This window comes from Gadus chalcogrammus, chromosome 2, assembly GCF_026213295.1.
Source record: "Gadus chalcogrammus isolate NIFS_2021 chromosome 2, NIFS_Gcha_1.0, whole genome shotgun sequence".
In the NCBI taxonomy this organism is placed as follows: domain Eukaryota; kingdom Metazoa; phylum Chordata; class Actinopteri; order Gadiformes; family Gadidae; genus Gadus; species Gadus chalcogrammus.
In genome coordinates, this window is record NC_079413.1 from 22706937 (window position 1) to 22730571 (window position 23635).

General features: G+C 45.8%; 1 protein-coding gene, 1 long non-coding RNA gene and 1 pseudogene across 5 annotated transcripts; 2 read left to right on the plus strand and 1 right to left on the minus strand.

Moving 5' to 3' along the window:
* Positions 1-1324: 1324 nt before the first annotated feature.
* LOC130400184 (proteasome activator complex subunit 3-like) lies at positions 1325-12813 on the minus strand. Its single transcript, XM_056605035.1, has 10 exons — positions 12607-12813; positions 12137-12169; positions 11189-11251; positions 9701-9805; positions 8508-8559; positions 8227-8354; positions 6962-7030; positions 6074-6196; positions 4185-4271; positions 1325-3342 (listed from the first exon to the last, which is right to left on the minus strand). Exons 1-10 carry the CDS (start codon positions 12646-12648, stop codon positions 3262-3264), a joined length of 783 nt encoding a protein of 260 aa, XP_056461010.1. The 5' UTR covers positions 12649-12813; the 3' UTR covers positions 1325-3261.
* On the plus strand, positions 11423-11541 carry LOC130376662 (5S ribosomal RNA; annotated as a pseudogene).
* Positions 12814-14402: 1589 nt separating the features above from the next.
* On the plus strand, positions 14403-22848 carry LOC130400319 (uncharacterized). 4 transcript variants are annotated; one of them, XR_008902812.1, is made up of 11 exons: positions 14403-14791; positions 14916-18602; positions 18826-18925; positions 19185-19204; positions 19336-19447; positions 19782-19869; positions 20081-20719; positions 20817-20836; positions 20968-21079; positions 21377-21497; positions 21683-22848. It is a non-coding gene; the product is annotated as an uncharacterized LOC130400319 (long non-coding RNA). The 4 variants fall into 4 exon arrangements; XR_008902806.1 differs by having other exon boundaries at positions 20081-20236; positions 20639-20719; positions 20817-21079; XR_008902818.1 differs by having other exon boundaries at positions 20817-21079; positions 21356-21497.
* The last annotated feature ends 787 nt before the right edge of the window (positions 22849-23635 follow it).

The window sequence follows — 23635 nt, forward strand, 5'->3', positions numbered from 1 at the left end:
AAAAGCTGACGCAGAAGATGGAGGGCGCGGTGTCACGCCATTACCCCCTATTAGAAGTGTATCATCAACATGCATTCAGTAGCCTACACACTACGCTTCGATTTCACCCAAGGCTAAATTAAAATGACATGTTTTCCTCAAAGTTGGTTATCGGTTGTATAGTAGGAACTTCGGGCACGTCTGACAAAATAAAGTTTTCGTCTGACGTGTATACGATCTTTATTCATTCATTGCGCCGCGACCGAACTGACGGGGATATTATGATTCTTAAAGACTGCGTCGGGTTCTCCGACTCTCTGGTAGCCTACTTCCACAATAAAGAGTCGTAGTGGGGGTTGTCTCGGCCATGATGGAGAAGGAATTTTGGCTTTGACTCTCTGAAGTCAAGATTGAAACACTACATCGAGAAAGGGATTGTTACCGTATGCGGGACAGCTGTCAGTTCACTTCGGGTCTATAGTCATTTCTCCGACGCTCCATTGTTCCGACCTCTCGGTCGTATGCGGACTCCTCCGGCTGGACCACTCGTTGAGAGAGCTACAGCGCCACCTAGGATAGCGGATTCAGCCGTGCTTCGGCCATTATCCAATCTCTTAAAGGCCAAGCACGTTTGGATAATTGACACGGTCCGTTCGACTAGCAAAACGGTATAAGGCTTAATCCGATCTAGCTGTCCCATGTAAAGGCACTGACTGATTTTAGCTACAGTCCACTGTGTAGGCTGGAACACCAGATCTTTCCATCATACAGGGTATGCATGTATGATGGTAAGATCTAGTGTTCCAGCCTACACAGTGGACTGTAGCTAGTGTTGCCAGCCGTCCCGTTTTTCCCAGAATTGTTCTCTTTTCTCACCAGCTGTCCCGGGAAAAAATAAATTTCTCTCGGGACACAATTTGTCCCGTTTTTTGGGGGAAAACGACAAACACCTAATTTGATTACTTTCGTTCTGTAGTCTAATACGGTTCCTGTGCTTCTATGGCTCTTAAAATTGTCCCAGTTTTTTTCCCGTCTATGCGTACGTGACCGTGACGCCCCATTCTTGCGCTTCTCAGACAGGGCGGGAACACAATTTCAAACATAAACATATTAAAGTGGAGGAAAGTCACTGTGAGTGGAGTCGAGTGCTGCGTCTTCATTTGCAATGGGAGGAGAGACTGACGAGGAAGGAGATGGAGCAAATAAAACATGCAAGCCACGTGTAGGAAAAAAACAGTAGGCCTTTACGGTCAACGGTAATCTGACACACGCAGACCATTTTTTCTATAATATCCACAATTTGCTCATAGATAGCACGGCTAGTTTCATGGGGGTCTTCATAAAATTCCAATAGCCCATATTGATTTATTGATTTAATTTTTTATTGGATATCCATTTGCAGCAGCACAGTAGCATAGCTATTCTTCCTGGAGTCCATAAACAGCATTTCGAGTCTCGTACAAACATAAACACATACTAATCTAATCAATCACAGACGTATAATCAAACACACACACACACTCACAACACCAAAACAAACAAGTACAAAAATATAAATGTTGAAATAATAGCAATGTTGAAAGTTTGTGATCAATTCTCATGTGATGTCTCTCTGTGTTCTAGTCTAGTGTGTTCACATGGCTGCTGGACTGAAATTATCTGCTGGTGTACATCCTCCCTGGTGACCCCTGAACAAATACATTTATTAACATGACTTTGTTTCCGTCTCCTTTGTCCGAATTGTATGTTCATTGGTCAGTCTGAACTGGTAATAATGGCCGAGCCCTCCGCCCCAAACATTTGATCGAGTGTCCCTTTTTTTCCCCAAATCCAAGGTGGCAACCCTAACTGTAGCTGAACTCAGTCAGTTCAAATACTTGTTCTCTCCACTGTATAGGTTGACACGCCAACTTGGGAGATCACTAAAACACAGGAAGATGGTATAAAAGGGGCCATAAAAACCAAACATGACATCTTGGTGTGGGGGTGACCTGTGAAGGTCAAAGGTGCAGCTTTAAGCAGTGGTCACATCATGACACGAAAAGACTGGATTTGATTTGAGTTTATTTAAAAGAAGCACGCCACAAAGGTGCACTCTACCGATGGCAACATTAAGTTTCTCAACTGAAATAATACAAATAATGAAAAAAAAAAAAAAACACAATGAGACACTCTGGTCAGCACACTTGGCGCGACCGCACTCGTGTCGAACGGCGGAACAGATCGCACACAGAGCGTTCAGACGCTACACACTGTTCACGGCTCACCCTCGACCTCACGCGTCCGGGGGGGAGGTGGGGAAGCAGGAACACTACACACACACATGCCTCGGAATACACTGGAAAGCCTACAAAAACTAAAAAGTACCGGAAATCCACAGAAATCTGCTTTACTGATTAAAAACCATGAGGGGGGAAAAAAAGGGCAGTTTTAGGTACCGTCTATCATTCCCCGCCGCCCCTAGCTCAGTTCGTAATGTGTTTGGCCTTCTCCCGAACCAGGCCTGCTGGAGAGCGGGGGGGGAAGGAAGGGGAGAGAGTGGGAGACGGAGAGCAAGAGAGGGAGTGAAAGGGGGGAGAGAGAGGGAGAGTTGGCTGCGTGAGATACACAGAGACGACGGTTCACATGACAACACCGGCGAGCAATCACGTCACCGCAAAGCTCCGGGACGCCAAACTGCCGGTACGCGGTCCCCACGTTAACCCCTAATGCATCTCCGAGGCATCGGCTAAAAAGAGGAACGAAAAGAAGAAAGCTACACAAAAGGCAACCATTCGCTGCATTTCGTTTCGCTATACGTTGTATAGCAAAGACTGCGTGTGTGTGTGTGTGTGTGTGTGCATGTTTGTGTGCGCGTGTGGGAGTTGAGTGGGAGTTGAAGCCGAGTAAGGGGAATAATGGATGGCCACTTGAAAACAGACCGCTGGTGGATGCACCTTGTTTTGAGAGCGCAAGCAGACAGGAAATACCAATGAATCCAGAGGCCCAAAGAGGGCAGCGGGTTAGCAAATTAAACTAATACACATAATGTGTGGCCGGGGGGGGGGTGCGCACAGAGGGGGGGGGGGATGAGGTGAATCGTGGGTGAGTGCCCGTGTTCCTACTGTGTTTATGAAACCGTCCAAATTGAGCTGCAGCAGTCAATGAAGCATGCCCTGCACATGCTCACTCTCCCGACAGCAAGACCTGAGTGTGTGAGTGTTTGACGCAGTGTGTGTGTGTGTGTGTGTGTGAGTGTGTGTGTGTGGGGGGGGGGGGGTAGGGGGGGGGTAACAGAGGTCATCAATAAAGAGATTCGGCGTTGCTGTTCCTGGGTTTCTTGATCTTCTCAAAGTTCTTCAGGATCATGTCATGCAGGGTCACCTGAGAAGGAAAGAAAACATGTGAGCAGATTGGTAATCATACGAATGGTTAAAAAAAAAAAAAAGTCAAACTTAACGTTTTTTGGGAGACTGGCAAAAACATTGAATTTTACTCATCAAAACAACTGCCTTCCTTTAGTTACAGCGACAAAATGGCATAGAATGGTACCACGTTTCGGATCATATAAGACCATGACAATGGGGGGGGGGGGGGGTTTGGTTAAATTGCTCTTTATCAGCAGGGAAGGGTGGGGAATTTCCAGTGGGGAATACGTTTTTCCTCTACCTCCAATAGGATTCAGCAAGAGTGAAGAGTGCAAAAGCGTTTTTTTTTTTAATGGAAGACTTAAGGCAACGCCCATATATGGAAATCAATCACTGCCCAGCGCAGGCCAGAGCGTTGGTCTGTTGGGATAGGCTGGGGTAGCCCCGCCCATTCTGCCGGCGGTTTGAGTTCGCTCTGCAGAAGGGTCTGGAGAAGAGCAATACATTTCGTTCTGCTTCAGATACGTTTTTGCGGCAGCCAATCGACAAGCTGGCCTTTTTCCCCCCTGGCGCGCCATTGGCTGTTTCAACACAACGAGGACAGGGAAGCGACGGCATGCAGGCCAATTGCGTACCGAGTCGTTTGAGCTAGGCCCGTTGATCACGCCTCTCGTGCTGAAGAAAAGGGCAGCAGCAGGAGTACGTGTGCAGTTTGTAACACAGGCCTGCACGGCCCCGTGGCCAGGGCCCCGTGGCCAGGGCCCCGGGCGACTACGGGCGGCCCCAGAGGCTGGAGCTCATGTTGGGTGTTGTGCGTGTCGTGTGTCCCCCCCCTCCCCAGCGGTGCCCATCACTCACGTATTGATTCCGGAGCTCGGACACGATGAGACGCAGGCTGATGTACTCCTTCTCGTCGATCTCCGACACCGTGATGCGGTAATCCTCCTGCAGCCGGAAAACACATTTTAGATACTTTATATGATCCCACAACACATTTTAGATACTTTATATGATCCCACAACACATTTTAGATACTTTATATGATCCCACAACACATTTTAGATACTTTATATGATTCCACATTACAAGTCAAATCGTCATGAGGAATCAAACTTTTGGAATGAGCCAGCACATTAATACAGGTCAGCACAGTGTTATGCAACCCACAATTTCAGGGTTACAAGAAACGGCACATTTTCCAGGTAACCATGCTTCCTATAATTGCAGAAATTGAGCAGTGCTTTACTAGCTGTTTGTTTCTGAACGCGCGCGCTTTAGGCCGGGGGGGGGGGGTTATTAGAGGGGACATATTTTACCACCAGGTGTGAGTGTGATTAGCCATTAAAGGCAGTTTTCGAAATCTGCCTCTTCTGACATCACAGGTGGGCGTGTCTCACCTGGTGGTATAATAAGTCAACTTTAAAGGTCCCATGACATGCCACCAGGTGCGAGTGTGATTAGCCGTTACATGCCGTTTTGGAAATCTTCCCCTTATGACATCACAGGTAGGCGTGTCCACCTAGATGTGTGACGGATCGATGAGCAACGTTTGCTACAGTCCACTGCGTAGGCTGGTAGACTGATCTATCCAGCAAAGATCTAGGTGGACACTGGACACGCCCACTAGTTTCCAAAACAGCTTGTAATCACACTCGCACCTGGTGGCATGTCATGGAACCTTTGGGATCATCCGTCTTTTGTCGTCGTCTCTTGTTCACTATAGGCAACTTTCCGTCGGACCTGACCAGGGCCTGACTGTCCCGTCAGAGCCCTTGTTTCGGATTAGAGAAGAAAAAAAAACAACGGGACTCTGCTGGCGGGGAAAACAGGCCGCTGGCCTCGGACACTGACGATGAATTGTCAGGGTCAACTTTTCAGGCCTGATTAAAAGTGCTCATGCACGACAGGATGGACAGCATAGGAAAGGGAAGGCTGCAGATAACTGACTGGTGAGGAAAGACGCAGGACAACAACAGACAAAAGGTTACGAGAAAGAGATAAGAGTTGGTGGGAAAAAACAACAGGCTGCATTCCAATACTCATTCCATGGGGCAATAGTTCTGCATTTGCATCCCAAGTTTCAGGTGTCCTCCTCGACGATCAGTATAATCACTGACCCCATTCGTAGTTAAATCCGTACATCCTGTTTTTTTAACCACACAGGATGTGGTTTGGCGATTTGGAGACCGTCAGCCCAGTTCCTGTCCGTCATGCGCTTGTGGACACTGATCACAACAATGCAACACCAGTTCTGCAATCAGCTGCTCCCCATTTTTAGGAACAGCCATTGCAAACACGAGTTGAAGAATGACTGAAGTGTGCATTGACCTACAGACAGCCACAGACCCATGACGGGACGATTGGCAGTTTCTCTGCGGTCTTAAGACAAATACCTCTGAACACACACACACACACACACACACACACACACACACACACACACACACACACACACACACACACACACACACACACACACACACACACACACACACACACACACGTTTTTTTTTTACCTTTTACCCGTTAATTAATTGCGGTTGCGAATGGTTGATAATGATTGGCAAGTCATCCTTGACAAACTTACAACCATTTTTGACATAGTTTTAACCAATTACAAACATTGAGTGTATATCCTGACCTATGCCGTGCACCACACAAACAAAAAAACAACACAATCACAGCAAAGAAAACACATAATTCCCCCCCCCCCCCCCCACACAAACACACACCCACCCCCCACTCACCACGTGGGGATACTTGGCGACCTTGGAGACCAGCTTGGCCCTGGTAATATAATATCTGGAGATCTGGTCGAGGTAGGAAGCCGCCTCCCCCTCCACTGTCCTCAGCTCCGCTACCGTTTCCTCCTGCACGCACACGGACACACACACACAAAGAGCGGCCTTAACCCCGAATATTCTTACCCCCAAATAAAATAAAAGATATATCATTATTATATAGATTTTTTTTTTTTATCCATTTTTTTTTTTAGATTTATGCATTAACAAAGAATAAAACTTGTAGGGAAATAAAACATACTTCCATCAGGTATAAAATATAAAGTTCAATAATGCATCAGTAATACTGTCCACCACAATGGTCATCCCATGGAACTGAAACGGAAACCCCCCCACTGACATTCGTAGACATAATTATCTCTATCCATTGTATGTCTTCATGGTTCATCTCGATGTCAGTTTGCGCTATAAGCCGATGTCTACTTGCACTGCGTAACGTGAATCAAGTTTGCTTTGATACAACGGTGATCAGTTGGATCGCAAGCGTTTCATTTTGGATACCAAGTTCTCCAAAAGTGATAGTCTAACTTTAGTTTTCAGACAGGGAGGCAAAAGATGGAAATTTATTTAAGTGTGCGCACACACTTATCACATATTTTCTATGCGTCTGATGTAAAAGGACCTTTAGTGTCTGTACTGCAGCGGAGCAGAAGTGATTAAAATAGGACTGGTCTCTAGAGTTTAGCAGTTTTAAAGTTGCAGTAAATTACGATTTTACTGCCATTCCAACCTTCATTTAATTACAAGAAAATGCATGTTCAACCGTTCAACAGTTTAAAACCCATGCAAAGATCGCCCTCCTGTGTTTAAACATTGAACTGCACCATGTCTGACCTGTATGGAGACTCCAAAGTTATTTCCATCTTCTATTCTGGGGATGAGAAGCTGGACCCACATCTTCACCTGATAATGACAAGAGAGAAGGAGTCAGTGGGTGAGTGAGAGCGGGTGAGTGACAGCTAAGAGTTTTCACAACCACAGCACCAACTCTGGTGCATCAGTTAACGCATTTGACGTTGGCGATTGGTTCAGATGACGCCAAATAGTTCATAGCTTGTCAGTTTGTCTAGGTTGACTTAACTTGAAAACCCATTTCAACAAGCACATAAACCTCAATTTGATGACGTGTAAAATGTGAAAAGCTAACTCTTACCATTTCTTAAGAGACTTGAGACTATCGACCATCTCAAAAGGCAAATGCTATATGCACCTGGTTTTCATGAGAGGTTAGAGATGCCTCCATCTTTTTTCTTATATTACTTAAATTACTACTTACACCTGCTTCTAAAGCGTATGAATGTCAGGCACCACTAACTTTGTGATTCCAACCGCAAAACTATTTGGATAGGATTCCCCTGAAGAAATTTCATGAATGCAAGTTATTTTATCATTGAAAATGTCCCGACATTTAAGTAAGTGAACATAACCTAATACAACAGTGTGCTGATGCAATTCAATTCAACGTTATAGTGCGAGTGAAACCCCCGTTTCAGCTCGAATTCGAACACTACGAGATTTAATAACGTATTTTTGGCTGAGAGTTTTAGGGGAGAAGGGGGTGTGTTACGACCCATGGCAACTTTGTGCCATTTATTTTGTTACCGTCGTTTTTTATGAGAAATATGAAGAGAGATGTCGTCTATAAAACATGCCATAAAGGTTCTTTAAGATGAATAATTGACAGCTAGCCGCTAGCCAACACCCAGTGGATATAGACGAGCACCGTGTGGGTATGGCTCACACAAACTCACTTGTTTGTCAAATCACACGTTTGAATTACCAGACGAGTTTAAAAGACTGGCAGATTAAAAGAAGAAGGAGACCAATGACGGCGATAAGGAGGAAGTTAGTTCCACGCATCCATGTTTTCCCGACTTGGTAGCTCGAACGCACATTGGTCTGGGATGACGCGGTTACAAATCCAACCTTTAACGAACGCAGCAAAACACCATAGTGTTTTGGATTTTTCCGTGAAAGTGTACTAGTTGAGCTAGTCATGGGATGATATCGGATAGGCCCATAGACTTGCGTACCCGCCGAGAAATATCCGATACTGGAAATCGCCAGAACTCTAAACACAAGTGCAGAGAGAGCCTCACCGTGTTGCATTTCTCAATGAGCGTCCGGATCTCGGGCTTGACGCGCTCGATCAGATCCACCAGCCGCCGGTTGCAGCGCATCATGTTCTCCGGCGCCACCACCAGCACCTTGGCCTCTCCTTTGCCGTCTGAAACCCAGGACGCGCCCAGAGGGGGTTTCCGTTAGTGGACCCCAGGTGACAACCCCCAAACAACTGGAACGACTTGAATGGCTTTGCAGTACATTTTATGGATGAGCATCAAATCGTTCAAAAACATTAAAAGAAAAAAATGGTCTGTACCCCGACAGTTCTCATCAGCTCCGTCCTCCAACTTCCTCTTCTTGGCATTTTGCTGGAAAGGTCAAACACACACACGTCTTAGTACACTCTTTGGTCGATTTGTTTACGTTGGAACATGGATTAGATTAGAAAAACTTTATTTATCCCAAAATGGGCAATTTCGTTCACAGTTTCCCGTCTCACATAATAAATTACTTAATAAATACAATAAATAGCAATAGGAGATAGACAAAAAAATATATCAAAGGCAGTCCAACACACACATTTAACTCACAATTCACAATTCATTTCAATTGTGAATTGTGAAATGGCTGGGGCTTTCCTATTGTACTCCATACACAATACATTTGCATAACACACGCGGCATTCCTACTCCAGCTTGATACAAGCAGGACAACCCGGTACAGTTATAGGCCTGCTCCTTGTATGTACCAGGGAACCGGTGGGTACTGGGTACTAGTTTCCCAGTCCCTAGTTTAGTGTACTATTCATACCGTGGTACATACAAGGAGCAGATGTATAGTTGTCGTAACAAGCAACACTTTGTTTTTTGTCCTACGATGGCACCGCTTTGGAAAGGACCTATGCAGACATTAGCTGTGTCCCAAACCATGGACATTTAGGGCGTTAGGCAGACGCTTTTGTCCAAAGCGACTGACAACGGTTCGTACACACACACTCACACAACGACGGCGGAGTCAACCATGCGAGGTGACGGCCAACTCCCCGAGAGCAGTCAGGGTGAGGCGTCTTGCGTCTTGCGTCTTGCTCGGGGACACCTCGCCACTCGGCTAGAACGTGCCCGGGGATCGAACTAGCAACCTTCCGGATACAAGGCAACCCGCTCTACCTCCCGAGCTAAGCCGACCCCGCTGCCTCAGCCGCGACTGTCGTAGGCTGCACTTCTTGGCTGCTACGTCATCGAACGCTGTCCCGATGGGAGGCATCCTCCGTAGGCAACCGATCGATACAGCCTTCATTTGGACCGATTTGAAGGACACAACGGGTGTATCCTTCGTAGGATACAACCATGTCTGCCTTTAAAATATGAGACGGTCAATGCAACTAGGAAACCCCATCCGCTCATTATTAGAACAATAGCTACCATCGCTAACTAGCAAGCAGAGCTAATAAATAGACTAAAGCGTTTCGTAAATATCCGAACGTATTGGTTTAACCAGACGATGGCGTACCGGGTCGAGGCCGTGGTTACTGTTTGTGAAGAGGATGGGATCTGGCACCCTGACGACGATCTCAGAGTGGATCTCCTTCAGGTCCTCAACGTTCAGTATGGGCTCCTAGGAGACGGGGCACAAGCATCGAGTCATCCACCGACGGTACGCCGACGAGGCTCCGACCAAGCGTGGGGCGGTCGGAGCCCCACTCTTGGTCACTTTATTCATATAAAAGTATGAATAATTATATATATATAAAAAAAGATAGAATAAAATGCATTACAATAGTAAATCTGCAGGCTCTCGCCATCTGCCTTTAAAGCGTACCCATCTGTGTGAGTGTACACCCGACTCTCTCTGTGTGAGTGTACACCCCACTCTCTCTCTCTCTCTGTATGAGTGTACACCCGTCTCTCTCTCTGTGTGAGTGTACACCCGTCTCTCTCTCTCTGTGTGTGAGTGTACACCCGACTCTCTCTCTGTATGAGTGTACACCCGTCTCTCTCTCTGTGTGAGTGTACACCCCACTCTCTCTCTCTCTCTGTATGAGTGTACACCCGTCTCTCTCTCTGTGTGAGTGTACAGCCGTCTCTCTCTCTCTGTGTGAGTGTACACCCGTCTCTCTCTCTCTGTGTGAGTGTACACCCGACTCTCTCTCTGTATGAGTGTACACCCGTCTCTCTCTCTGTGTGAGTGTACAGCCGTCTCTCTCTCTCTGTGTGAGTGTACACCCGTCTCTCTCTCTGTGTGAGTGTACACCCGTCTCTCTCTCTCTGTGTGAGTGTACACCCGTCTCTCTCTCTCTCTGTATGAGTGTACACCCGTCTCTCTCTCTGTATGAGTGTACAGCCGTCTCTCTCTCTCTCTGTGTGAGTGTACACCCGTCTCTCTCTCTGTGTGAGTGTACACCCGTCTCTCTCTCTGTGTGAGTGTACACCCGTCTCTCTCTCTGTGTGTGAGTGTACACCCGTCTCTCTCTCTGTATGAGTGTACACCCGTCTCTCTCTCTCTCTGTATGAGTGTACACCCGTCTCTCTCTCTCTCTCTCTGTGTGAGTGTACACCCGTCTCTCTCTCTCTGTATGAGTGTACACCCGTCTCTCTCTCTCTCTGTGTGAGTGTACACCCGTCTCTCTCTCTCTGTGTGCGAGTGTACACCCGTCTCTCTCTCTCCCTCAGGGTTTAAGGACGCACTCACACTAGGCCATCTGTACCGTGCCGAAGTCAGTTTCACACCTGTGTGTCTGTGAGTGTACAACCGTTTGTCTGTGTGAGTGTACAACTATGTGTCTGTATGTCTGTGCGAGTGTCTTTTGTTTATATCTCTATAACTGTTCATCTGATCTACTTCCCACTTGGCATGTTTATGCTCGGGACCTGAGGAGGCAGTGTCAACTAACTGGGCCACATGCCAGGTTCAATATGAATATTAATAATAATAATAAAAAAGAAAAGACTAAACCTAGTCCTTCAGTGGCGTCATTCCCTCAACTTAAAGAGGACTTACCTTTAAAAAACTGTCAAGTTCGAGAAGCTTCAACGGGAAGAAGCTAGCGACGAGGTGCTCTGCCTGATAAGAGTAGAAGGATAAATATATACATTTTTGCATACAATTTCTCTGTGCATTCTGTGCTTATGGAAGGACAAACCCTTAAGGTCACTATAGCATTAAGAATCACTCAAAACATGCAAATACGCGCCAAACAAATAAAGAAACACATAAATCCCTCCTTATTGTGTCCATGGTGGCCACACCACCATGGACACGCCCAATCTCGTCTGATCTCGGAAGCTAAGCATGGTCGGGCCTGGTTAGTACCGGGATGGGAGACCGCCTGGGAATACCAGGTGCTGTAAGTGGTGTCGGGTGTTGGCCTATAGGTGGCATTCCCTCTGGCCCCTTCACTCATAAATCCCGATGCCCTTGTGCAGTGACGGGGACACTGTGCTGTGGAAGTTGCCATCCTTCGGAGGAGACGTAAAACCGAGGTCCTGACTCACTGAGGTCATAAAAGACCCCAGGGCACTTATCGCAAAGAGTAGGGTCTACCACGGTGTCCTGGCCCAACCAGGCTCATTCAATCTGGCCCCCTAATCATCCTATATAATTGGCTGACTCATTAATTCCCTCACTCCCCATCTCAAGCTGGTGAGCGTTCTGGCGCCGATTGGCTGCCGTGCGTACATCACCCAAGTGGGTGCTACACACTGGTGGTGGTTAGTGAGGTTCCCCCTTCCCTGTAAAAGCGTCTTTGAGTGTCTAGAAAAGCGCTATATAAATTCAATCCATTATTATTATTAATGCGTACAATGTCCCTAAAAAAATCATAAACAAAACGAATCCACTTTCAACAGCTACCTGGGAGATGCAGTTTTATCTCCACAACACCTGATCTCTGTAAATGTACTATGCATTACAATTTAAGAAGATGTAAAAAATAAAATAAAAGCATACCTCGCTTGTGATCTGTTCTCGAAATGCATCCACCTGTAAAAAAAAAAAAAATAACGACAACAATGAGAGCAAACAAAAGACAAGTTCAACGGCACTGAAGCACATCAGGCCCTGAACGGAAACATATACAGATCAGAACAGCATTCAATACGGGGTAACCACACTTTACACAGGGGGAACCTCTGCCCATTTACTACACTGACGTGGAATATTAGGTTCGTGGTCACAACTTGTCCACATGTAAAGGCCTCAACAGAAAATGGAAGAATAGTCGAGTCCACAACAAGAGGAAATGAATGGAGGGCGGGAACTACCGTGAATGGCCCTACTATCATCAGTCATAACCATTCGCTAAGTATTATCTCTCTTTTGGTGGCCCCGGACGTGGATTGTGTGGACCAGGCCGAGACCCATGGGGTTCGCTGTCCGGTTACAGGACTGTCTAAAATCCACAACGTGTGGGTCCTTACCTTCGACTTGAGCTCGTTGTCTACCTTGAGTGAGGACGACATCGCGTACGACTAGAGAAAAGGTCAACAACACGATAAACACAACGCAGTATGTGAGATCCTGACCGCGGATACTTTTGTTGGAGCCACACACACACCGCTTTCAAGCGAGACGCCGCTTCCAAAGTTATGACGTGACGTACACGGAAAGCGACACCACGTGGTTGTGACATGTGCACCGTCTATGTGTGCACCGACGTGTTTCTTGTCGGACCGATGTTGAGGGGACACCGTTCTAGTCTCAAACCGCAGACCTATAGGCTGTGTTCGAAATCGTTCCCTATACACTCACTCACTATTCCCTATATAGTTTTCATGATATATTGCACTATATAGGGAACGAACAAACGAGAATTCGGACACTACGCTGAACATTTCAAAACGTAATTTGCGTCAGTAAATGCGCCGGGTCTTTGTGTGACGCAGATAGATGCGCCCACATCATGTAAACAAACCGGGCACTCTTGAAGAAAGCTGGAGGTTGTATTGATGTAAATGTTACATTTCCTTGATCAAGGTTTTTTATAAATTTCGAATGTTGAATTTTCTCTGTTAAATCCATAATAAATTGTTGCCATTTCTAAACGAAAGACGGAGACTCCATCATTAAATGTATTCGTTTTTGCGATTATTCAGCATCTGCAGCACAATTTTCTTCTTCTGTACCGCGCAAGCCCCAAGCCCCCGGGAGCATACTTTCGCAATTCACCAGTGCTCAGCGGCCAAGTCTGGTATTGCACCCCTTTTAGCGGGCTGTGGGAGTAAGGTCTCGCTGGAGCCTGTAGGACATGGACATCCAACCATAGATATATTAACTTAAGATAGGTGGTAGAGTTCCTTTTGCCATCTCTCTGCCCTCCTCCGTGAAATGAGCAAACCGTCTGCAATGACTGCACACACACACACACACACACACACACACACACACACACACACACACACACACACACACACACACACACACACACAGAAACAGTTTTTGTAGGTCATTGTTACGGTTGTGTTAATATTGGAATTCACAGCACATCTGCTTCAGAAGAACTATACCCTTCAGTATAGAGATTCTCCAACAAAGTGGAGCACCACCACTTCCTGAGATGTGTTTTCATGCTGTAGAAGATAACCGTATATCAGTCAGAATTAACTTCCAACGACTGCAATGAGAGTAGACTGTTTGTACTCGACTACATCATAATTTTGCATTAACTTTAGCCATTTCATTTTCGTATATATTCCTTAATATATATTTGTATGTATACTATTTGAAATTTGAGGGGGTGGTATCTAGTTTGTATCTATATTAAGTTACTCTCTGGTGTGTGTCTATTTGGTGTGTCTATCTTTATGGTGTGTATCTATATGGTGTGTAACTATGGTGTGTGCGTATCTATATGGTGTATACCTATGGTGTGTGCGTGTATATATATATATGGTTTGTATCTGTCATTTGTGTGTGCATATGGTTTGTATCTATATGTTGTGTGTATCAAAATTGTGTGTGTATCTGTGGTGTGTGCGTGCATATGGTTTGTATCTATATGGTGTATTGTGTGTCTGTATGGTGTTTGTCTGTATGGTGTGTGTCTGTATGGTGTGTGTGTGTGTGTGTGTGTGTTGGTGTGTGTGTGTGTGTGTGTCTGTGTGTTAACGTGTGTGGTGGTAGACGACGACTCCAGTTTAACCAGTGAATGAGTTTCTCTGGTCTCTTTGATGAAAGCTTCCTTCTCACACACACACACACACACACACACACACACACACACACACACACACACACACACACACACACACACACGCACACACACACACACACACACTCACTCGCGCACACAGTAAGGTGAATTGAATGAAGACTTTTTTCGTTTAGAAGTTTGAATCTAAATCAGTCAAATCAGACTCATTCCTTTAATTAAAATGAGGGAGGTCATTTAAGATCAAACACAGAGCTGAAATAGCCTCTCACTGTTACCAAGAAGACCACAGGGTGCCGAACCTGCCAGGTGGTTTTCTTAATTAGTTAATTGGTTGCATCTGGTGTGTTTCACTTAAAAGGGAACCGGACAGCACATTTGTTTGTACTGTCTCTTCCAGTTTCACAGGTTAAAGACTTTTTGAAGTAAAGAGGAGCATCTCCTCTGAACCTGTTGTGAGTAGAATTGTGTATATGTTGAATATAAATCACTGATAATGTGTGAAGGTAATTAGGGATTGTGGTGGTTTAACTCTCGTTTGAAATTTGGAATATATGTAAACTGTTCCTTCCTTCAAAGGTCTATCATGGATATCTAACTGCAGTTCTGTGAGTAACCCAACGTGACCATGAAGCATAACTGCAAACTGTAAGTCATTAATTTCTCATTACTCTGGGCACATTGATGTATTTTGGCTTCCTGGTGAGTTAACCGGTTAAGGTTGTTTTATTGGTTCATTGGTTACTTAGGTGTTTGGTTTATGTTGGTTTAAATGATTTGTTAAAATGGTTACAGGCTCCAAGTTATTGTTGTAAGCTGGAGTAATGGGTTGGGTTCTGATATCTTCAGTCTTCTTTCATTCTACTCTCCTGAGCTCTGCATCTTCATTACATGAGTTGCTTTACTAATGAGGGTGTGGTCTGAGTGATCAGAGGTGCATACTGGGGTAAAGAGACGTCTCGAGTCTACAGGTCTGTAGACACGCCCCCTCAGGGGAAACCGAGTGTTTGAGAAACTGTCGTGTCGTCAGTTACATGGACTGGAATGTTCTTAAAGATGGAGACAGGGTTTCAGAAGGAGAAACAACAGGGGGAGATGTGGGGGCTCCTCATCTCAACGACTAAAACACAACTTCAGTCTGACAGAGAACCATGGAACACATTCAACAGTCCCCTCCAGGCATCGTGACTCCTCAGGAACGGTTTCATTTCCAAGGAGTCTTATTTGGGGCCATCCCCATATGGATCCTGCTCCTCAAGAGCCACCCCCCTCCACTGGGTGGTCTTCTGAACAGATGATCTCCTTCCTGTCCTTAGGCTGACTAAAGCTGCACCGTTTGCATCTGTGAAGGCCCCTCATTCAGGAAACCACTGGACTACAAAGACATGACTTCAGAAATGTTGAATCCACCTAGGACCCATTTTGGAGACGCCAAGCATAATCCATCACCAATGTGGGACGCCACTGAAGAATGTTGTACATAATTTACGTCTCTGGAGACATTGGTTGTTCTGTTCTGGGTGCCCTGGCAGGAGAGCTGGGGGGGGGGGGGGGGGAAATGTTATTTGCTATGAGGTTTTTACCCTGCATGATTGTTTGGCCTTTTATGGCTCAGAGGTGTGTGTTTGGGTTTGACATGAGATGGAAGATTTTTGAGGTGTGTGTGTGTGGAGGCCTGGTGCGAGTGTGTGTGCTTATGTGGAGGCCTGGTGCGTGTGCGTGTGTGTGTGTGTGTGTGTGCCTGTCCTGGGTTCTATGTGTGTCCGGCTTGCTTTGACAGTGATAATGTTCATACGGGGGTCTGTGTGATTGGCTTGGGATATTGGAATGGTCAACTAAATCATACCTGATGGATGGCCGCACGTTTACTTAAGGGCCTCCAGTAGACATGAAGAGCCCTGAGCGATGCTCCGGAGCGAGATCCAACACACTGGGCAGGAAGGAGAGTGTCCAACTCAAGTGTAAAAGGATGCAAGCGGCGTGTTCAGAGCAGTGACTTCAAACTAGGACTACACCAATCAGGATCAATGGAGGATGGACACCAAAAGGGATTCCACAAGGAGAGTCTGATGTTGGAAAGGGACCTAAATGGATATTCAAGATGACCTTCAGACCTGTAATGAGACGGCTCTTCCTACCTGGCTGGATTGATGGAGAGCCCTGTGGATCTTGTCTTGCTCCCATTTGCACGTCTTCTCAGGCTGAACTGTAATTGTTTCGGACAGGACTAGCTGAACGATTGGTTCCCTTAAATCAGAACCAATCCGGGAACTCGAGCTAGTGCGCTCTTCGAGCTGAAGTTGTGCCCTTCAGTTGAGGGGGTAAGGAAACCTTCACTGGGGCTTCAAGGTGTAAAGAGGAGAATGTTTCAAAGTGTTCCATGGTACTCTGATGACGCCCGTTGTTGTGTTCCGCTGGCTGCGTTCCGCTGGCTGCGAGGGAGAACCCTCACATCTTCCTCTTGGTCTTTCTCCTCTGAGAATCCTGGCGCCATCTTGAAGGATATTCCAGCTCATGTAACTGATGTCACGACAGATTCTCAAACACTTGGGTTCTCCTGAGGGGCGTGTCTACGGAACTGAAGACTTCAGACAGCACTGTATCCCAGCATGCACCTCTGCTCACTCAGACCACACCCCCATGAGTAGGATGCAACACTCTAGTGATGGAGATGTAGAGTTTTATAAGTAGCGAGGGAGCAGACTAAGGTAATGGAATGTCAAGTCTGTAAATCTTTATTGTGGGCAGTGCTTTCACTCAGATTCCTACTTCTCACTGGAGCTGTACATGTGTTGGCTAGCTGGCATGATTTGCTGTTGGTGTTGAGGCGGTCAGGGTGACGTTGCAGGCCTATGGTCGGCTCTCTTGGAGCTCAACGTTTAGATTTGCTCTGTATGGTTTGAATAATCTAGATAATTGTAAAATGTAGACACGGTTTTGTATTGAATAATTCCCGGATTTTAGGTTTAAAGTTGTTGTGGGACGTACATGGTAGTTTGGTTCTTCGTATGGTTTTGAGTGATATAACTTGTACACACTGGGTGCATAATAATGTAAAGGTACACTGAATTGTATTAATGACCAACAGCAACAAACAGATCTCCTTAAGGTAAGTCTGTTGGCTGTGTTTTAATGAAGACCATCGCTGGACTTCAGGATCTTCCTTCCGCTCAGCTCAAGGTGAGGCGCTGGTTATGTTTTTTCTTTGGTTGGTTCCGGCCGGAATGTTCGGATTCCAGTCGGACGGTTTGTGCTTCCCGCCGTGGAAGGTTCTGAGTGCGGTCACTTGATTTAGTCCCAATGGTTAGCATCGAACGTTGTAGTCTTGACAACCATAAGAAACCACCTGGCAGTTAGTTTGACGGGAGTCCCCTGAGGGAATCTGGCGGAACGTTCTTGATTGTATTTGAGTAACCTCGAGGCGTTGCCAATGGAAACTACTTTTCAGTCGGTTTCCATTGGGAATTGTTGCCCCTATCTTAAACAACTAAAGTTTGATAATAAATACATACTGAGACGTACGTCGTACAATATGTTGGTAATTTCCGATGGTTGCGCCGTACTTTTAACCACGATGACCTTGCGGGACTCTCACTGCGTACAAAACTGAGTTCTACTTGCGGGCCCATTTTTGACGGGCTGAAGGCTGAAAATCATTTCAAGGTGGAAGATAATTTGACATTTCTTCAACGGAACCCAGCTCCTGAATACGGCAGAGTACGTTTGATTTAATATCGATACTGCTTAGTGTTCTTTGTTACTTCAGCTTTTGTACGTTCAAAATATCGGCTGACAATTGCCACAGAAGTTAAACCCTACCCAATGGAATGACGTTAAACAACCACTTTGGTGCAGAGTTACCAACTGGATAATATCAAAGCTAAAATAATGGCCGTCATTCCCACATGTTACAGTAGAAGATACTCTAGAACTGTACAAGGTAAAAAAAGGTAACATGTAGTTTGTCCCAAGGTGTCCGCCTCCTCACCCTGAGCAAGACCTCCACCTCCTCACCCAGAGCCAGACCTCCACCTCCTCACCCAGAGCCAGACCTCCACCTCCTCACCCAGAGCCAGACCTCCACCTCCTCACCCAGAGCCAGACCTCCACCTCCTCACCCAGAGCCAGACCTCCACCTCCTCACCCAGAGCCAGACCTCCACCTCCTCACCCAGAGCCAGACCTCCACCTCCTCACCCAGAGCCAGACCTCCACCTCCTCACCCAGAGCCAGACCTCTACCTCCTGTCAGAAGTCCTCCAGAACGGGTCAGTGCTCTGTGTGAGTAGAGTCTTCTCGGGTCAGTTTCAATGCATGGCCTGAACCACTTCTTTAAACGTGTGGACTACTCTGTCTTCATTCCCAAAAACGGGATGCTCATGTCTGGTCTTGAGTTATAAAATAATAGTTCAATTAATTGTGTAACTCTGTTTCGGATGATTCAAATAAGTTTATTGTTGGGCAAATGCTGATATAACCCTGCTGCTGTAGCTGAAAGGCGAGGCTGAGAGGCTGGGGACCGGAGGCTTGTGGTGCCAGGGTGGACCGGGACTGAGGCTGGAGACCAGGGGCCTGCAGCACCGGACCAGAGGTAACCATCACCAAGCTCATCTGAAACACTAAAATCCATGGTAGTTTAGGTCTGGTTTTGATCATCTTATGACTTTAAATCTGTGCCCAGCTGTGAGTTAATTCATACGGGGGTTATGCAAGAGTGATATGAGCCATTAATGTTACTAGTGCTGCTACGACCGTAGTGGATGAATTGCTGAACGCGACAAACTGCAGACGTTGTCTAATTTAAGTGTTTAAATTTGTCTTAACCAACTACCGCTGTGTTTTCTTACTAGAACGTGTTTCTGGAGCGGAGGTGAGCTGGTAGGGGAGCCGTGAATCTGGAGGATGACCATCACTCTACCAACAAGGATTGGAAGTTTGTATTAACCTAACAAAGTGGAAATAAAGGACTTTAAATAAGACAAACGACATATTTGTTTCCAGACGTTGGGGCCGGACTTGCGCTGTTTGTTCCAGACCAGGACTCTGGCTGAGGAGAGCTGATGGAGGAGCCAAGACTCTGGAGGACGACATCACTCCACCAACAAGGATCCTCGTAAGTTTGCCTAAAATAAACAGATTGGACTTGTTGTAACGCATGATTAGTTTGTCCAGTACAAGTTACGGCATACTACTGTGCTTGTTTAGCAGACAAACGACAGCTGCTACTTTGTTACGATCCATTAGAGCCCAATTACTCCTGTGTTTGTTACCTTGCATTAGAGCCCAACTACTCCTGTGTTTGTTACCTTGCATTAGAGACAAACCACTACTGTGTTTGTTACCTTGCATTAGAGACAAACCACTACTGTGTTTGTTACCTTACATTAGAGACAAACTACTACTGTGTTTGTTACCTTACATCGGAGACAAATTACGTTTGTAACCAGACCAGGAATCTGGAGGACTGATGGAGAAGCCGTACGTCTGGAAGGCAAATCCTGAGGACAACCAGGACTCTACCATCAAGGATTCCTCGTAAGTTTGCATTATCTGGACATGGTGGACTAGGTAGGGGGTTCAACTCTCAAACCAATGGTGCCGGGTTCAAGCCCTCAGAATACAATGATGCGTCCTTGAGCAAGGCACCCTAAAGCCTGCCTGCTCCTTAATGACTTATCTTTGGTTCAGATAATGTTGCATCTTTTGAATATTGAACCTAATCAATGTCCTTGTTTGGTCCGGGCAGACACACCTGAGCTGAACCCCAACTGAACCTGACATCCTGCTGGTCCCGTCTCCTCAGTTCATCTTAGCCTCCTCTTCCAGAAGACCTGCTGAGCTCAGCAGTCTGAGGCTGATGTATCAATGACCTCCAGTGGGAGTGATCTTCTTGACCCCACATGTAACCGTGTGCTTCCACACGCCTTTCCCTCACGTCTGTCACTAACCTCACTACTTCACTACTCTCTACTGCTTCCTCTTCTTTCTTCTCTGTGGTTCGAACCTTTACACGGAAGGCGCGTCTTCCTGCCCTCAGAGGGTTCAGCGTTAGGGTTGAGAGTCAGGGTTTAGAGTCAGGGACAGAGCTGGTCAGGACAAAGGGTGGTCAGGAGGTTTGTGGTCAACACAAACCTCTTCACTTGCTTTCGGAATGGTGGTGACATTTTGAAAATATTCATTTGGGAAAATGTTTTCCTCTGCTTCCCTTTACAAAATTGTATTAAACTTCAGTCAAGTGCTTTTGTTTATATATTAAAATTTGTTTTACCACATGTTGAAGCAAGACTTCCGCTGTTTGTTCCAGACCAGGACTCTGTCTGAGGAGAGCTGCTGGAGGAGCTGAGACGCTGGAGGACGACTAGGAATCGACCAACAAGGATTCGACGTAAGTTTGTATTTACTTACATGGTTGATTTAAAAGGGCCAAATACAGCTGTTACTTTGACAAGTGTTAACCAACTACCGCTGTGTTTTCTTACTAGAAAGTGTTTCTGGAGCGGAGGTGAGCTGGTAGGGGAGCCGTGAATCTGGAGGATGACATCACTCTACCAACCAGGGTTGTAAATTTGTATTAACCAAACAAAGTGGAAATAAAGGGCTTAAAAATAAGACAAACTACATGTTTGTTACCAGTCTTTAGGGCCAGACTCGCGCTGTTTATTCCAGACCACGACTCTGGCTAAGGAGAGCTGATGGAGGAGCCAAGACTCTGGAGGACGACATCACTCCACCAACCAGGATCCTTGTAAGTTTGCCTAAAATAAACAGAGTAGACTTGTTGTAACGCAGTATTAGTTTGTCCAGTACAAGTTACGGCATACTATTGTGGTTGTTTACCAGACAAACTACAGCTGCTACTTTGTTACGCGCCATTAGAGCCCAACTACTCCTGTGTTTGTGACCTTACATTAGAGACAAACTACTACTGTGTTTGTTACCTGATATTAGTGCAAACTACTCCTGTGTTTGTTACCTTGCGTTAGAGCCCAACTACTCCTGTGTTTGTTACCTTACATTATAGACAAATTACGTTTGTAACCAGACCAGGAATCTGGAGGACTGATGGAGAAGCCATACATCTGGAAGGCAAATCCTGAGGACCACCAGGACTCTACCATCAAGGATTCCTCATAAATGTGCATTATCTGGACATAGTGGACTAGGTAGGGGGTTGGGGGTTCAACTCTCAAACCAATGGTGCCGGGTTCAAGTCCTCAGAATACAGTGATGCGTCCTTGAGCAAGACGCCCTAAAGCCTGCCTGCTCCTTAATGACTTATCTTTGGTTCAGATAATGTTGCATCTTTTGAATATTGAACCTAATCATTGTCCTTGTTTTGTCCGGGCAGACACAGCTGAGCTGAACCTCACCTGATCCTGTTTGGTCGGGGGTAGACACACCTGAGCTGAACCCGACCTGATCCTGACATCCTGCTGGTCCCGTCTCCTCAGTTCATCGGAGCCTCGTCCTCCAGAAGACCTGCTGAGCTCAGCAGTCTGAGGCTGATGGATCAATGACCTCCAGTCGGAGTGATCTTCTTGACCCCCCCACCTAACCGTGTGCTTCCACACGCCTTTCCCTCACGTCTGTCACTAACCTCACTACTTCACTACTCTCTACTGCTTCCTCTTCTTTTTCCTTCTCTGTGGTTCGAACCTTTACACGGAAGGCGCGTCTTCCTGCCCTCAGAGGGTTTAGCGTTAGGGTTGAGTGTCAGGGTTTAGAGTCAGGGACAGAGCTGGTCAGGGAGGACTGCTTTTACAAAAACCTCTTCACTTGCTTTCGGAATGGTGGTGACATTTTGAAAAGATTCATTTGGGAAAATGTTTTCCTCTGCTTTCCTTTACAAAATTGTATCAAACTTATGTCAAGTGTTTTTGTTTATATATTAAAATCCCACATTGACTTCTACATGTTTGTTACGGTTCATTTAATTGTCCTTTAACTTGGTTAATGTCAAGCTAAACTCCCGCAATACATTTAATATACATGATTGTTATTCTGCAATGTTCACATAATCCATTTTGTAAAAATATGAAACCTCCATATTACTACTAAATTCAAGCCTATTCATGTATTTAACAATGTACATACTGCCCCGCAGGCCATTCTCTGCTACTACGACACGTTCAATCCACCAACCCGTCTCACATCATGTACTATAGCTACGTTGGTTCAAACGGAAAATGTAGTTTGGTGTGAGACTGTTGTCCAGCAGAGGGAGCTGTTATACACCTTAATTATACAGAAATGTCTGTTTACATTTTAAACCGTTCATGGGCTGGTCTAGTTTGTCTGCAAATAACTCTGCCTCCAGCAACAGGATTGGTTGAAACATATGAAGTGAAGGAAATAAAAGCCCAGTTCACCAGATCTGAGGTCAGCTGCGGTCAGATTTTGGATTGAATGTATTGAGCTCGGAGGAGCTCAATACATTGAGGAGGAGCACGGCAGGACGCGTGTTTACCTGGTCGATTAGTCCCTGAACGCAGACCCTGAACCCAGACATCCTAATCACAGACCCTGTTTAATTAGCCCCGAATATAATTTTTGGGTTAAAAAAATAAATAATAGTAGTAAAAAGTACTAGCCTAGTCTAGATAGTCCTTCTGGCAAGAGAATAAACAGTTTAAAAACATAACCTTTTTACCACCTCAAGTGAATTAACCTATCCTATCCCCAGTCAGATGTGTGCGTAAAGTCTGTCTCACTTGTATTAATTTTACTCTGAAATAACTGGAATGGAACTTTAGGCATTATGAAAATATGTTCATGCAAAATAAAGCATAGAAATCATTTTGGCATTTTCATTTTCCGTCTGGGCTAAGCCCCGGATGTTTATGAAACCTAAACACCCCTGGCTTAAGGAGTGGACCCATCAAAAACTCATTTCACAAATGCATGTTTTTGCAATCACGAGTGGCGAAGTCACGCCCCTTCCGGTAGGGCTCATGGACCTATGAGATCGAAAAATATGAATCGGTGTCAATGGAGTGAAAATAATTATTTTCTGGTCCCAGTCTTTATATGCCCTGGATTACACATATGTTGTTTGTGGATTTAAATGATAATTTTTCACCAATTCATATTTTTCGATCTCATAGGTCCCATGAGCTCTACCGGAAAGGGCGTGACTTCGCCACTCTATAGGAATGAATGGGCGCCATTTTGGAATCCGGTGTCCATTGTCCATGGTAGCGCGTCATCTCCGGGAGCGCCAATATGCTTCTGTTGTACCACGCACCCTCACGGCTCAGTGTTGGAGTTGCAGCTAGTTACATGTCTGATGCACTATTAAAAG